Below are 16,230 nucleotides of genomic sequence, written 5' to 3' on the forward strand. Positions count from 1 at the left end.
TTTAAGGCTTGGCAATCTGAGTTGACCATCACTATACCGGATGATTATTGGCCTACGATATTCCGATATAGCTTTGCCAGTTCATCTTCTACTCAGATTCTTGAGACCCAATACAAAATCCTTTCCAGGTGGTACAGATGCCCGGTACACACAAACCGGATGTTCCCAACTATCCCTGATACATGTTGGCCATGTCAATGTCCCCAAGGCTCCCCACTACACATCTGGTAGCAGTGCCATCATCGGCACCTGCCCCACAACCCTAATATGACACTGTTTGGAAATTCCCTTTCACTGTTCTTTCCATTCTCCTCTTCTCTCCTTTTCTTCACGCTCTTCTTTCACTACCTTTTTTTTCCCTATCTAATGCCTCTATATCAAAGTGTGTTACTTCTATAAGTTTACTATGTTTACACATACGTTTACTTGAAGTCTTGGCACGGACCGTATGTTATTTCAAATTGATGTTCTTTGTATTCTTGGATGTCCCTTAAGAACTGTTTACATCACAATGAATGCTTGTTATTTCTTCATAATAAACACTGATTGCGTAAAAAAAAAGAAACAGATGGGGCGTGGCCTGGCCGTGGAGGAAGCAGGACGCTCAGCTTTACAGCTCCTGCGATACCTCCGTTACAAACCCCGATTTGTGGCCTCTCAGGTCACCTGAACCCTCTCCCATCACTCACCAAGCCGGCGGGGAGCCTCCGGATCGAGGGGGCACGAAAAACGGAGCCGGGGATCCGAGTTTCCAGCTCCTAGAGGCTGAGGCCTACCCGCAGCACCAAGCCGCGGCCTCGAGTACTGCAGCTACCCGGCGGCCGAGCTCCACAGCCGGATCGCGGCACTTCGCGTGGGCGCCGGAACTGCTGGAGCCCCTGGATCAGGCCCCTGAGGTAAGGGGACTCCCCACACACCCAGCACAGCCCCTGGGCACAAAATCAACAAGCCCAGGAGCCCCAGCAAAGCACTGGAACCCCTCTATCCCCCTGCCTCACTACTCGCGGCGGCCATCTTGATTTCCCCATTCTCCCTGTGTTACTAACACACACAGAGCAGAGCTGCACACAGTGACCCACGCAGAACTCTGCTACCACCAGGGTTCACCCCCAACCACAGGACCACTGACACCTCTCTCAGGTTGGCTCCCCCAGAAGCCCTAGGAGCCCTACCAACAGCTTTCCAATAAAGAGGACACTGACTCTGGTGGCCAGTGCTGGCACGACCACCTCATCTGGCCCTGGCTTCATGGTAGCCACCCCACGCATACAGTTTCATATGTCCTGCTTTCCCTCAAATATGACACCCAACACGCCTTAGAGGGTGCTGACACACTTTACCACTCCCGATATGATTTGAAGCTTAATACTACAGTGGCAGTATGTCAATGATCCAGCCGTAACCTGCTAATAGATTAGCCTGCACCCACATCCAAGTCTCTTATAAGTCTGTGCATTTCTACCACCGTCCCGCTTCCTGCGGCAAACATGCCCCCTAAAAAAGTGAAAGAACTTGGTGGCGCCCCCCCAGCTAGCTTTTTTAAAGCCTCTTCTCAGTCACCCAACTCTAAGCCGGTCGCTATCAAAGGACCAGGTACACCTACTCTATCAGCTCTCAGTGCACCTTTCGATCCCACCACAATGAGCAATAACCAACAACCTCCAGCAGGGGACGATGCCCCCCTAACGCTGGGACTGATGAAGCAGCTACTAGCCTCATTTAAAACAGACTTATCCGCTGAATTTAAATCAGCGCTCCAATCTTGCCAACAGGACATAGAGGCGGTGGGACATCGCACTGACCACATTGAGAATAAATTGGATGAACTGGTCAAATCCCACAACGATCTCCTTACTCTTCACGAGGGGGTCCAAGACGAGGTGAGGGCCTTGCAATCTAAGATCTGCGACTTGGAGGACAGGTCGAGACGCAACAACATTAAAATTAGAGGCATCCCGGAAACTGTCTCTAACTCGGACCTCACTCAATATGTGACTGACGTATTCTCAAAATTAATGCCAACTACACAGATCACCGACTTCCTCTTGGACCGCATCCATCGTCTACCAAAAGCCCGGAACGCCCCCCAGGATGCCCCACGGGACACACTAATGCGTCTCCATTATTTTCATATCAAGGACTCAATACTCAAGTCCGCCAGACCATCCACCCACTCTGCTGCCATCCTGGGAGACCTCCAGATCTTTGGCGACCTATCCGCAGCTACCCTCTCTCTCCGCAGGTCGTTCTCCTCGGTGACAAAGGCCCTCCGAGAAGCTGACATCCCTTACAGATGGGGATACCCTACGAAACTTCTCATCAGGAAAAACGGCTCAATGTTTACTGCCACTACACCCACTGAGGGTGCACAACTCCTGACCTCCTGGAAATTGGAGGTGGACTCTCCGAAGATCCCCGATGAGTTACGTCTCACTCGAGATTGGTCAGTGGCAGGCAAGTCTAATTAACATTATGTCACACGCAGGATTATGGCCCAGTTTTTCAACTGTCACATGACGCTATCCCACCACTGGCCTATATTGCTAAACGATTGACTTTGTGTTTCTTTTTTGATACAGCTTACCTTAAACTTCGTTAAGTCACTCTGGAACTGCAAAGTAGGTCTTTATAGGCCAATTGACATATTTGCTACTGTTTTGTTTGCAATTATTGTATAGTATAGATAAATATGCCCCGTGTCCCGGCCCTATCATAATGCAGCGCAGGCAGTCTCTGCTTACAGACGCCCGCTACTATGTTAGCAGCTCTCATCCTCCCCCCAATAGGCGGGCACGGGGCCTGTCTCTCTTTGTGCCCTATCCCCCATACTTCCTCTCAGCTCTCTTAGGAGTGCGAGTGTTGTCAATTACCCCCTCACGCCCCTACTGTGTCACCTAAGATGGTGGCCCTCTGTAGCCCCTTTATGGAGCTATCCCACTCCCTTCAACCCTCTTCCCCCTTTTGTATCTTTTGCTCTGGTTTTTTGTCCCCCCCTCTGGTCCCTCCCTTTTTAATTTTGAAATGCACACATTTTTTTTTAAATATGATAAGAATCAGCTGTGAAGTAACATGCCTAACTCGATGTTTAAATGGTTAAACTGTTATCTTTGAATGTCAAGGGTCTCAACTCACCTAACAAAAGAAGACTAGCACTGAGATATTTCAATAAGGCGAAAGCCCATATAGTCGCCCTTCAGGAAACCCACTTCCTCCAATCCTCCCCCCCCCAATTCTCCAGCCCATTCTATCCTCATTGCTACCAATCCAATGGCCCAAGTAAAAAGGCAGGTGTCGCCATCCTTTTATCTAGGTCTTGTGACTTTGTACTGGAACAACAGGTCACTGATCAGGAGGGTAGATTCCTCATTTTAATTGGGAGATTAGACAATAAACAAGTAACCCTGGCGGTCCTTTACGCCCCGAACTCCAAGCAAATCCCTTTTCTACGGAAATTCTGTAAAACCCTCTCATCCTGCCGAAAGGGTTTACTTATGATTATGGGGGACTTTAATTTGGTAGTAGACCCCTCTCTAGATAAATCAATGAAACTCACCAAACATAGTCATCGCCTAGTGCCCACTCAGTCCTCCGCCTTTCGGAGAATAATACACGAATATGACCTATACGATGTCTGGAGGGCCAAAAACCCTAATGTAAGGGATTACACTTTCTTCTCTCAAGTACATGGAACTTACTCCCGCATAGATTTAGCACTCTCCGACAAATGGGCCCTTCAACAAATCACTAAAGCTTCCATCCTGCCAGTCCCATGGTCTGATCACGCCTCAGTATGCATTCACTGGAACCTGTCCTCTGCTCAAAACCCCCCTAGCCCATGGCGCCTTGGCGAGTACCTTCTGTTAAACACAGAGGCACGGCAGACTATAGCCGAGACTCTCTCCTTGTATGTAGAAACCAACTCGCCAGAGGAAACGTCACAATTTACCTTCTGGTGTGCGTTAAAAACAGTTGTCCGGGGCTCCGCGATTCAGGCAGCTGCCCGTATACGCAAGAGGGCAGCAGCTCATCAGATAAATATAGAAACCCGATTGGCAGATCTGGAGGCTAGACATAAAATGTCCCCCTCTGACTCCAAAGTTTACCGGGACCTCATGCTGGTTCGGGAAGAATGGAATGTCTTAGCTTTACAAGATGTTCATAGATCCCTATCTAAACTTAAACAAAAATACTACATACAGGGAGATAGAGCGGGTAGACTCCTGGCTAGAAAGCTGAGAGGAAAACTCGCGAAGGACCGAATTCGGTCAATCACGGACAACAAAGGCCTCAAAGTGTCTAACCCAGCAGATATTGCCAATGCCTTTGCCGCATATTATTCTAACCTTTACAACTTGGCTACTGACCCATTGACCCCTCAACCCACTGACTCCGCTATAGACCAATTTCTAGCTCGGATTACTCTCCCCTCCCTTAGTGAGACGGCCCTTCATACACTAGCTCAGCCATGGTCGATAGAGGAGATTAATTCAGTTATCGAGTCACTCCCAGCGGACAAAGCGCCTGGCCCAGACGGATACACTAACAAATTCTATTCCTGTTTCAAAGATACTCTCTCACCTATTCTGGCCCAGGTATTTAATGAAGCATCCGCGCTAGGTAACTTCCCGAAAGAAATGCTGGAAGCCAGGATAGTCGCTTTCCCTAAACCAGGAAAGAACCCAACTATCATATCCAACTACCGACCCATTGCATTGCTTAATTCGGACGTTAAAATTTATGCCAAAATGATAGCTAATAGACTCAACCCCCTGCTTCCCACACTCATTAATCAGGATCAAGTGGGTTTCGTTCAAGGCAGACAATCACCTGATAACACCAGAAGAATAATCAATTTAGTTGAGGCCTTCTCTGGGTCGGAGGAACCGTTACTATTGTTGTCCTTGGACGCAGAGAAGGCCTTTGACAGACTCCATTGGGGCTACTTATATGCGGTTTTACGCAAGTTTGGGATAGTGGGACGTGCGTTAACATCCATATCAGCTTTATACTCGTCCCCGTCAGCCAGAGTATTTGTGAGCGGCCTGTTGTCCCCCTCCTTTAGACTCTCCAATGGCACTCGCCAGGGCTGCCCCCTATCACCCTTGGTTTTTGCACTAGCCATTGAACCTCTTGCCGAGATTATAAGATCATCAGATACTATTAAAGGTCCAAAGATATCGGGTGTACCATATAAAATTTGCTTATTTGCGGACGATGTCCTGCTCTCTCTCACAGACCCAGAGTATTCCCTTCCCGGCCTCCATGGGATCCTAGATGAATATGCCGCTGTATCCTATTACAAGTTAAACGGGTCCAAAACAGAAGCACTCCCCTTAAACTTCCCCTCCGATCTCCTCCAATCCCTAAAAACGAAATTTCAATACTCCTGGCAAACAAGTAGCCTTAAATATCTGGGAATTCACATCACCCCTACTATCGGGGACATGATTCAAGCTAATTATGCCCCACTCCTTCACAAGATCTCGCTGATGTCCACGGACTGGATGATGTTACATATCTCATGGCTAGGGAGAATAGCGGCTCTAAAAATGATGATATTACCTAAAATCCTTTACCTATTTAGAACCATCCCCCTCTTGATCCCCACTCCTTTGTTAAATAAATTCCAATCATCCTTTGCTAAATACATATGGCGGGGGTCTAAACCAAGGGTGGCCCGAAGAACTCTGTCACTCCCAAAACGGGAAGGGGGGGTGGCATACCCCGACCTACACAAATACCAAGTCGCTAGCATACTCTCCCAAATTGGGGCTTGGTTTGAGTTGGATGACCCCAAAGTATGGGTGACCATGGAACGCAATTTAATGGCCCCCTGCCCACTTTCAGACTGTCTCTGGCTCCCCGTTTCAGTGGATATTCGCCATCTGACACCAGTTTCCTCTACCATACACACTCGTAAGGCATGGCTGGAGGCGATAAAACTAACATCAGACATATCATTACCTTGCACCCAGCTATCGCTCCAGGCCATTGCTTTCCTAATACCAAATCTCTCCTTCACCTCATGGTCCTCGCGGGGGGTACCATCACTCGCTGAGGCTACAACCTCTGGAACCCTATTACCATTCTCACAACTACAATCCCAATTCTCCCTCCCACGTGGGGACTTCTTCAAATACCTTCAGCTCCGACACTGGTTGTCCACCGTAACCCAGAACCCACATGTTGTGTCCACACTCCCTCGATACATCCAGAATAAATTGACGAGTGCGAGTAGCAGAGGAAGTATCTCCTGGTGGTACAATTTATTAATAGAACCATCGAGCTTCACAAAATTCCCCTCCTTACAGAAATGGGAACAAGATTTGAATGAACCTATTAGCGAGGAAGAGTGGCATCACATCTTTCAAATAGGCTTCAAAGTGTCTAAGTGTATCTCGCACACCGAACAATACTATAAACTTCTGCATCGCATGTATATGACTCCAGTATTACTGAATAAATTCAGTCCAGCCAACCCCAATCTATGTTGGCGAAACTGTGGAGGTGTGGGCTCCCTTTTCCACATATTCTGGGAATGTCCATATATTTCCAGGCTTTGGAAAGCGGTCTTTGCACTTATCTCTACAGTGCTGAAGGCTCCCATTCCTCCATCCCCAAAAGTGGCGATTTTCCACCTGACCACCGGAGGCCTCCCCAATAACGACAGATACATCATGGGCCATATTCTGATCACAACTAAAACCCTGATTGCCCAGTGTTGGCGCTCCACTCGAATCCCTACTATCCCCCAAATAGAACAAGCGGTTCAACATCACTGTGAATACGAGACCGCAGGAGTACATTACTCTTCCTCGGCCTCCAACCCGTTAATAAAGTGGTTCGGCTGGACTGAATACCAGGCCTCTAGAACAGGCGGGCCCCCGTAGAATAGAGTAGAGTCTGGATACTAGTTCCCTGTCTACATTTAAACCTGACTATCAGGGAACGAGCATTTGACTGTTTGACCTTTTGACCGTTCTCTACAAGTTAGCCTATAAATGCCAATTACAGAACTTATTTTTTCTCTTCGATACAGTTTAAGATGGAAATATTGCTTTGTGAATGAAAACTAAATTCACTGTGTGCTCCCCCCCCCCTTTCCCTAATATTTTTTTTGCTGTTCTTTTTTTTTTCTTACCTTTCTGTATCTTACAATTCTGTCCATTATTTTGTAAAACCAATAAAAATTAATGTTGAAAAAAAAAAAAAAAGAAACAGGCAGTGGCCAACCCAATGTCTATAGGAGTCAGTCCATAGGGACTGTCCAAGAGCGGAGGTTACAGAGAGTAGTTTGAAGACACAAGGAGAATAATTGGGATCTTGCAATCGCCCATTGTGGAGAACTATTCCATCCCCACCTCCTTGTCTGCTTCCAAATTTGGAGGTATCACGGTACTTGTTTCCTAGCACGGCGCCCACTACGCAAATACCTTAGTGCGCTATTCTGCATAGTGAAATTGTATCGCATCGTGTACCATCTATAGTGCAGTGGGATGCATGCAATGCGATGTCCATGTTAACTGAACAGGAGTGCTTATATAATAAAATATCGCATAGGATCGCATGGCAGGAAATGCGATGCGATATTTAATTGTACAAGCACCCATGCCATGAGATGTGATGCTATGTGATGTGTGCATATGATGTGATGGGTGCTTACAATTTGTAAACACCTGCGCCATTGTTTAGCATCAATTCCAGTATCCACGCCACCCCGAAGCGTGGCGAGCGACGGCGGAACGCATCCTCCGGCCTTTTCATACCCCCACTATCCACGTCGGTGTGAAGTTGATTTTAGATAGCTGCGCTCACCACACTATCTAAAATCAACTCCAGGCCGACATGGATAGTGGGGGAATGAAAAGGCCGGAGGACGCGTTCCGCTGCCATGGATAGTGGTGGTGTTTTATTAACTAATTCACCCCTGCAAAATCATGCAACTGACACAGTAATGACGACATGTGTTGACTAAGAAGTATAATTTACTGAAAAAAGCAATAAACCATAAAATAACAGGTGATAGAAACAATTGAATTAAAACAGAAAACATTAATTTATACCATGTAATCAAGATCAAATAATTTAATTGTCCTTCGCTAGCAGTGTCAGGGTGTGGAGGATATGTCCAAAGGGGTCATCCCCACCCAAACTTTTTCGCCACATTAATACTTCTAAATATGATTGCAACATGTGCCTTGCGGTGCCCCGATGATGTTTATTGTGCCATTTACATGCGCCCCACTTCCTTTCAATGTTCTGCGTATGTACCCCCGTTGATGGATCAATGAAGTTATATCTGTGGTTCACCTGGGCGTGCTCATATCCAGCCAACCGCAGCTGGTCTGTGCTGTACGTTTTCCATTATAGCCGACATTAATGTGCTGGCATCGCGGGTGGCCACCTTTGTCAAGAAACACTGCCCTGTTTCCCTGCAGATTCCCCCAAATACCCACTGCTGGGGTAACATCCGGCCTACATTGCTTTGCCTCCTGACATATAAGGTCTCATCCACCTCTACTATGCGGTCTGGCCCACCAATACGGCGCTGCGGCTGCGCCATTAGATCCATTAAGCAGGCCTCCCGCATCCACTTATTGTACAGTACTGCAGTCTTCTTCGACATATCAAGCTTCTGCTGGCAGTACTCTCAGTCACTGTGTGTCTCCTACAGATGGGGCCAGTAACAGAGATACCACAGAGAGATGTCCCCGTCCTCTGTATTCCCAGGATAATCACATATATACCATGTCCACAGTCACTGTGTGTCTCCTACAGATGGGCCCAGTAACAGGGATACCCCAGAGAGATGTCCCCGTCCTCTGTATTCCCAGGATAATCACATATATACCATGTCCTCAGTCACTGTGTGTCTCCTACAGATGGGCCCAGTAACAGAGATACCCCAGAGAGATGTCCCCATCCTCTGTATTCCCAGGATAATCACATATATACCATGTCCTCAGTCACTGCGTGTCTCCTACAGATGGGCCCAGTAACAGAGATACCCCAGAGAGATGTCCCCGTCCTCTGTATTCCCAGGATAATCACATATATACCATGTCCTCAGTCACTGTGTGTCTCCTACAGATGGGCCCAGTAACAGAGATACCCCAGAGAGATGTCCCCGTCCTCTGTATTCCCAGCACTGTACAGAGGAGACTCACAGGACCCCACAGGAGGATCAGGTAAGTGGGATATACCATAGTGAATTTTCACTACAAGACCTGTAGAGAAGCTGTGTGTGTCTCATACACTAATAAACTGTTCTTATTTAGGGTGGAGGCCTGACTCATATTAAGGTAGAAGATACAGAGAGAGAAGAAGAGACGGATGTGATGGATTTTAAGGTAGAAGATACAGAGGGAGAAGAGACTGATGTGAGGAGGGATCAGAAGTGTAAGAAGGAGGAAATCCCTACAGATACCAGCACAGGTGAGTAATAATCACTTATTACGGAGAGTCACATATTCTCCTTGTTCTGTCACTACAGCAGCCTCTTATCCCACACCCTCCTCTGTCAGTACAGCAGCCTCTTATCCTGCACCCTCCTCTGTCAGTACAGCAGCCTCTTATCCTGCACCCTCCTCTGTCACTACAGCGGCCTCTTATCCTGCACCCTCCTCTGTCACTACAGCGGCCTCTTATCCCGCACCCTCCTCTGTCACTACAGCAGCCTCTTAACCCGCACCCTCCTCTGTCACTACAGCGGCCTCTTATCCCGCACCCTCATCTGTCACTACAGCGGCCTCTTATCCTGCACCCTCCTCTGTCACTACAGCAGCCTCTTATCCTGCACCCTCCTCTGTCACTACAGCAGCCTCTTATCCTGCACCGTCCTCTGTCACTACAGCGGCCTCTTATCCCGCACCCTCCTCTGTCACTACAGCGCCCTCTTATCCCGCACCCTCCTCTGTCACTACAACGGCCACTTATCCCTCACCCTCCTCTGTCACTACAGCAGCCTCTTATCCCGCACCCTCCTCTGTCACTACAGCAGCCTCTTATCCTGCACCCTCCTCTGTCAGTACAGCAGCCTCTTATCCTGCACCCTCCTCTGTCAGTACAGCAGCCTCTTATCCCGCACCCTCCTCTGTCACTACAGCGGCCTCTTATCCCGCACACTCCTCTGTCACAACAGCGGCCTCTTATCCCGCACCCTCCTCTGTCACTACAGCGGCCTCTTATTCCGCACCCTCCTCTGTCACTACAGCGGCCTCTTATCCCGCACACTCCTCTGTCACAACAGCGGCCTCTTATCCCGCACCCTCCTCTTTCACTACAGCGGCCTCTTACCCCGCACCCTCCTCTGTCACTACAGCGGCCTCTAATCCCGCACCCTCCTCTGTCACTACAGCGGCCTCTTATCCCGCACCCTCCTCTGTCACTACAGCGGCCTCTTATCCCGCCCCCTCCTCTGTCACTACAGCGGCCTCTTATCCCGCACCCTCCTCTGTCACTACAGCGGCTTCTTATCCCGCACCCTCCTCTGTCACTACAGCGGCCTCTTATCCCGCACCCTCCTCTGTCACTACAGCGGCCTCTTATCCCGCACCCTCCTCTCTCACTACAGCGGCCTCTTATCCCGCACCACCCTCTGTCACTACAGCGGGCTCTTATCCCGCCCCCTCCTCTGTCACTACAGCGGCCTCTTATCCCGCACCCTCCTCTGTCACTACAGCGGCCTCTTATCCCGCACCCTCCTCTGTCACTACAGCGGCCTCTTATCTCGCACCCTCCTCTGTCACTACAGCGGCCTCTTATCTCGCACCCTCCTCTGTCACTACAGCGGCCTCTTATCCCGCACCCTCCTCTGTCACTACAGCGGCCTCTTATCCCGCACCCTCCTCTGTCACTACAGCGGCCTCTTATCCCGCGTCCTCCTCTGTCACTACAGCAGCCTCTTATCCTACACCCTCCTCTGTCACTACAGCGGCCTCTTATCCCGCACCCTCCTCTGTCACTACAGCGGCCTCTTATCCCGCACCCTCCTCTGTCACTACAGCGGCCTCTTATCCCGCACCCTCCTCTGTCACTACAGCGGCCTCTTATCCTGCACCCTCCTCTGTCACTACAGACTAATGAGGGGAATGTATCTGCCCAGTGGGGGAGTCAGGAGCCATCAGCCCCTATTATTGTCTTCTTCTCCTCCACACATTAGATCATTGTCTGCCACCAGCCCAGAGATCTGACCAATCCCCCATGTTCCCCAGTGACTCCCCTACATCATAAGTAGAAGGGACAGGAATAATAGCAGTGTACAGGGTACAATGGTATGGAAGGTCATGTGACAATACCCATCATTCTCCTTTTACCCTACCACCAGTTGTATTACCCATGATCCTCTCTGTGAACCACTACGTGGGGTATTACACACTATCTTGCTTGGGAACAGCCAGAATCGGGTCAGAGAAGAGCAGCCGCCTATACTGGCACCAGGAAGGGGAAGCACTGGTCATCACCATGGGCACTGGGCAGATGGGAGGCAGAAGGATGAGATGGTTGCCATGCTCAGATTGGCACCTGTCATCCACAGTACCGCAGGCACCCAGGGAGAACCAGCACCACCAGACCCAGTAACAAGGAGTTGGGTCTCAGCTCGCTGACTTAGTAACCAGCTAGTGGTCAGGGCTTTGTGGCTCTATGTACGTAAGACCCAGGATTTGCACTGGATGGATGACCTGCTGGGTCTGCATGATAACAGCAGGAGAGGCTGGTTAGCCTGTGATCAGCATTATCAGGTGGATCACTGTTACCAGGATTACCTTGTAGCAAGTCTGCCTGTTCCTGATCCTGTTGGGGCAGCAAGAGACAGGTGTGTGCAGCTAGGATGGTGTGGCACGGAGCCTCTGCTAAGCTGGGGTGCTGGGCTGTCACCTGCTCCTCAGTGCAGCTCTTACCCAATGTTACCAGTCTGGGTACCCCAGAGATGCCAGCTTGCCCTTAGGACCAGCTTTGGGGCATCCCTTATGCCTTCCCTTTATGCTCTTTGTTTCTGTTCTGTTATATTACTGTTCTCCTTGTTAGGATTGTTGTTCTCATTCCTGAATAGTGTTTATCCCCTCTCCCCTGTTCTTTACTCCTATTCTGTCTTTAGGGGCTTTGTTAGGCAGAATAGTGACACCCAGTCTTACAGTTCTCTTACACTGCCTGGCTTCCAATACTTCAGTGTCTCACAATGCACTAATATAATAAGGGTTACCTCATCTACATAAATCCCATTATTTGCTGCATGATATTTAGTACTGTAGGAAAGTATTTATAACGGAATAACTTGTACTCACTAATAGTATGAAATGGGTGAGGGGAAAGGGGAAGAGCGATATCTCTATATCTGTATGTTATTTCCAGCAGATGGACACAGAAGCAGGAATACCTCAGAGGGACGTCTTATTCTGTCTCCAGATTATAAAACAGAAGATAACATCACACAGGATTCTCCAGAAGACACCTCCATTACCCTAAATATACAGCCAGTGCCTCACAGTGCAGATAAATCATCTGATACCTCTAATCCTGAGGACTGTTCTCCTGGTAACTCAGATACTGCTACACATAGAGCAGCTCATACAGGTGCTGACATATTTAACTGTTCTGAATGTGGTACATGTTTTATAAATCAGTCAGTTTTTATTACACATCAGAGAACTCACACAGGTAAGAAACCATTTCCATGTTCTGAGTGTGGGAAATGTTTTTCCCAGAAATCACATCTTATCTTACATGAGAGATCTCACACAGGTGAGAAGCCATATCCATGTACAGAATGTGGGAAATGTTTTTCCCAGAAATCACATCTTATCTTACATGTGAGATCTCACACGGGTGAGAAGCCGTTCCTATGTTGTGAGTGTGGGAAATGTTTTACCGCAAAATCAAATCTTGTTAAACATGTGAGAACCCACACAGGTGAGAATCTATATCCTTGTACAGAATGTGGGAAATGTTTTAAGCAGAAATACATACTTGTCCGACATGAGAGAACTCACACAGGTGAGAAGCCATTTCCATGTTCTAAGTGTGGGAAATCTTTTAACGTGAAAGCTCATCTTGTCCATCATGAGAGAATTCACACAGGTGAGAAACCGTTTCCATGTTCTGAGTGTGGGAAATGTTTTGCCCAGAAATCACAGCTTGTCCCACATGAGAGAACTCACACAGGTGAGAAGCTATTTTCATGTTCTGAGTGTGGGAAATCTTTTCCCATGAAATCATCTCTTGTCCTACATGAGAGAACTCACACAGGTGAGAAGCTAGTTCCATGTTCTGAGTGTGGGAAATGTTTTACCAAGAAATCAGATCTTGTCCGACATGAGAGAATTCACACAGGTGAGAAACCATTTCCATGTTCTGAGTGTGGGAAATCTTTTACCATGAAATCACATCTTGTCGAACATGAGAGAATTCACACAGGTGAGAAGCCATTTCCATGTTCTGAGTGTGGGAAATCTTTTACCATGAAATCATATCTTGTCCAACATGAGAGAATTCACACAGGTGAGAAGCCATTTCCATGTTCTGAGTGTGGGAAATCTTTTACCATGAAATCACATCTTGTCCGACATGAGAGAAGTCACACAGGTGAGAAACCGTTTCCATGTTCTGAGTGTGGGAAATGTTTTGCCCAGAAATCAGAGCTTGTCCCACATGAGAGAACTCACACAGGGGAGAAGCCATTTCCATGTTCTGAGTGTGGGAAATCTTTTGCCCGTAAATTCCAGCTTGTCCGACATGAGAGAACTCACACAGGTGAGAAGCCATTTCCATGTTCTTAGGGCCTAATTCAGACCTGATCACTGGGCCGTGAGTTTGCAGAGCCCAGGAACAGGTACACGCCACTCCATAAAAGTACATTCCCGCCCATATGCATGTCTGCAAATGTTATTACAGCTGTGCAAAGGTAGAAATGAATTCAAGGAAATGTGGTGATTCCCTGCGCACCGAGTGTGTTGTTATGTCTCTATATGTGCTCCGGGTAGTGCTGCTGGGGCTCAGGCTGTTCTCCCTGATTTGTTATGTAGAAATGGTTTGTTGTGGGAAACATTGCTCAGTACCCTATCTCTAACATGCTGTAGTGGGGAGAGTGATGGTAATCAGGCAGTGTGATGTTGTTACAGTATAAATACAATCTGTCACTTGTTTCTATATCTTCCAGAATAAAACCTTGTATTGCTACATTCCGTGACTATTGCCCGCATGTGAATGGTCCTGATTGCTGTGATAAGGGGGGGATGGGAAATGTTTAACACTACAGATGGATTGCTGGGTAAAAGAATATTTTCTGGTTTAAGAAATTGTCTGCATCTCAAAACAGTACACATACACTGAGTGGCCAAATTATTATGACCACTTGACACTTATACGCAGATCGGCCATACCTTCACGTTGGTTCTGCTAGAGGGTGAGATAGATATAAAAAGGTAATGCAGGACAAGTGAAGCATCAATTGTGTGGTGTTGCTTGTGAAGAAATGGCCAAAACACGTGATTTAACTGAGTTAGAACGCAGGATGATTGTAGGCGCTCGAACCGTTGGGACCAGTATCAGCAAAACGGCTGCACCTGTGAAGGGTTCGAGAGCAGCAGTTATTAATGTTTACAGAAAACCGGGTCTCACTGTCGGGAGCAACTGCGAAGGTCTCTGAATGATCTGTTCTCCGCACATTACACCGTATAGGCTATGGAAGCCGATGACCTGTTCAAAAGCCTCTACTGTCTGCCTTGAACAAGATGAGACGTCTCCAGTTTTTAAAGGAGCACAAGGATTGGACAGTAAAAGGGTCATGTGGGCCGATGAATTGCGTTTTTTATTACACCATGCAGGTGGCAATTATGGAGAAACTAGCACGAAAGCCTGGACCCCAGCTGCATTGCCACAACACTTCCAGCTGGTGGAGGCAATATTAGGGTTTGAGGATTTTTTTGGGGCATTGTATGAGTCCTTTGATTCCTGTGGAACAACATCTGAATGGCCAAGGGGTAGTTGAGTGTTATCGCAGATGAAGCACATCCTGTTATGTTAATGGTGTACTTAGGATGCCTCGATAAAGCCTTTTAGGTGAAACGGCCATAGGCTATTAGGGCCACTGTCCACATGTTAAATTGTGTTTGTATTTTGTGATGAGAAATAACCACTGTGTTGAGATATAGAATTCAGTGCAATATAGGTCATATAGGTCCCCACTGTCACTTGAAAACAGGATGGACAGCGGGAGACAGCGAGCGGCGTACAATGAACTCTGACAAGCCGGCTCACTGATTCTCCAGAACGGATTCAGTATTGAATCCCGGCGTTCGGAATCCCGACAGCCGAAATGCCGACAAGGGGGGACGTGGATCGCCCCCCCCCCCCCCTTGTGGGCCCGGTGCCTCGCTACGCTCGGCACACTAATTTATTCTCCCTCCAGGGGTGTCGTGGACACCCACGGAGGGAGAATGTGTCGGTATTTCGGCGGTCGGGATCTGAACGCCAGGATCCCGACCGCCGGGATTTTAACTGTATCCCTCCAGAGCACTGTCCGCCTCTGCAAGAGGGGATATTACAGCAAGTCGCCACGGTACCTGCGAATAATACTTTAGGTATACCGAAGCCTAAATCGCAGCTAGTTAGCACCAGGGCAGTGGAGACTGCATGCTACAGAATAGCAAATCTGAGGACGGTATAATATACAAAAGCCGCTTATTCCTCAGGGGAGAACCCTATAAGTGATAACACTCCACACTGTGGCAACTTTGTTTAGAAAACATACACACACATCAGAGACTCCTCTATTAAGAAAGTAACAAGAATATACCAAATAAATTGAACTATCAATCTACGAATTGTATGGTGTGTATGATAGTGTGAGATCTGACAATTTTGCGAAAAATATAAATATTACAGTGGTAAAAAAAATAAAAATAAGAATACACACTCTCACTGTGTCTGAATTAAAGTGTACTGGTTATAAAATAATAACAAAAGTACATTAAAGACACACAGAGAAGGGTGGTGGATATCATTATCTATTTGTACTTGCACAAATATACAAAAAACACACAGGGACATCGTATCCCTGCAAATTAAGGATTTAATGAGGCAGTGGTCCGACACTGTTTTAATACACTTTGTCACGACCACCATGGCTGCTACCCATGCCTCCCATACTATGGTTACCCCTGGGGTCCGTAATAGGGCAGTACATGCTCTGGTGCTTACCTCCGCTGGCAGTCCCCAGGTTGCTGGGCTGTG

The 16,230-nt window shown here is 47.8% G+C and overlaps 1 protein-coding gene across 4 annotated transcripts in view; it reads left to right on the top strand.

Moving 5' to 3' along the window:
* Positions 1-16,230, top strand: part of LOC146010068 (uncharacterized) — a 124,429-nt gene that overhangs the window by 6,890 nt on the left and 101,309 nt on the right. For 2 of the 4 annotated variants that reach the window (XM_083150937.1, XM_083150938.1), the window contains exon 2: positions 9,091-9,188. In XM_083150937.1, coding sequence (XP_083007063.1) covers positions 9,091-9,188 — 98 coding nt within the window. Of the gene's footprint in view, positions 1-9,090; positions 9,189-9,278; positions 9,436-12,351; positions 15,260-16,230 lie in introns of those variants that run through there. The other 2 variants (XM_083150939.1, XM_083150940.1) reach the window with 2 other exon arrangements.

This window comes from Crinia signifera, chromosome 6 (genome assembly GCF_055691185.1).
Source record: "Crinia signifera chromosome 6, ASM5569118v1, whole genome shotgun sequence".
Lineage (NCBI taxonomy): Eukaryota > Metazoa > Chordata > Amphibia > Anura > Myobatrachidae > Crinia > Crinia signifera.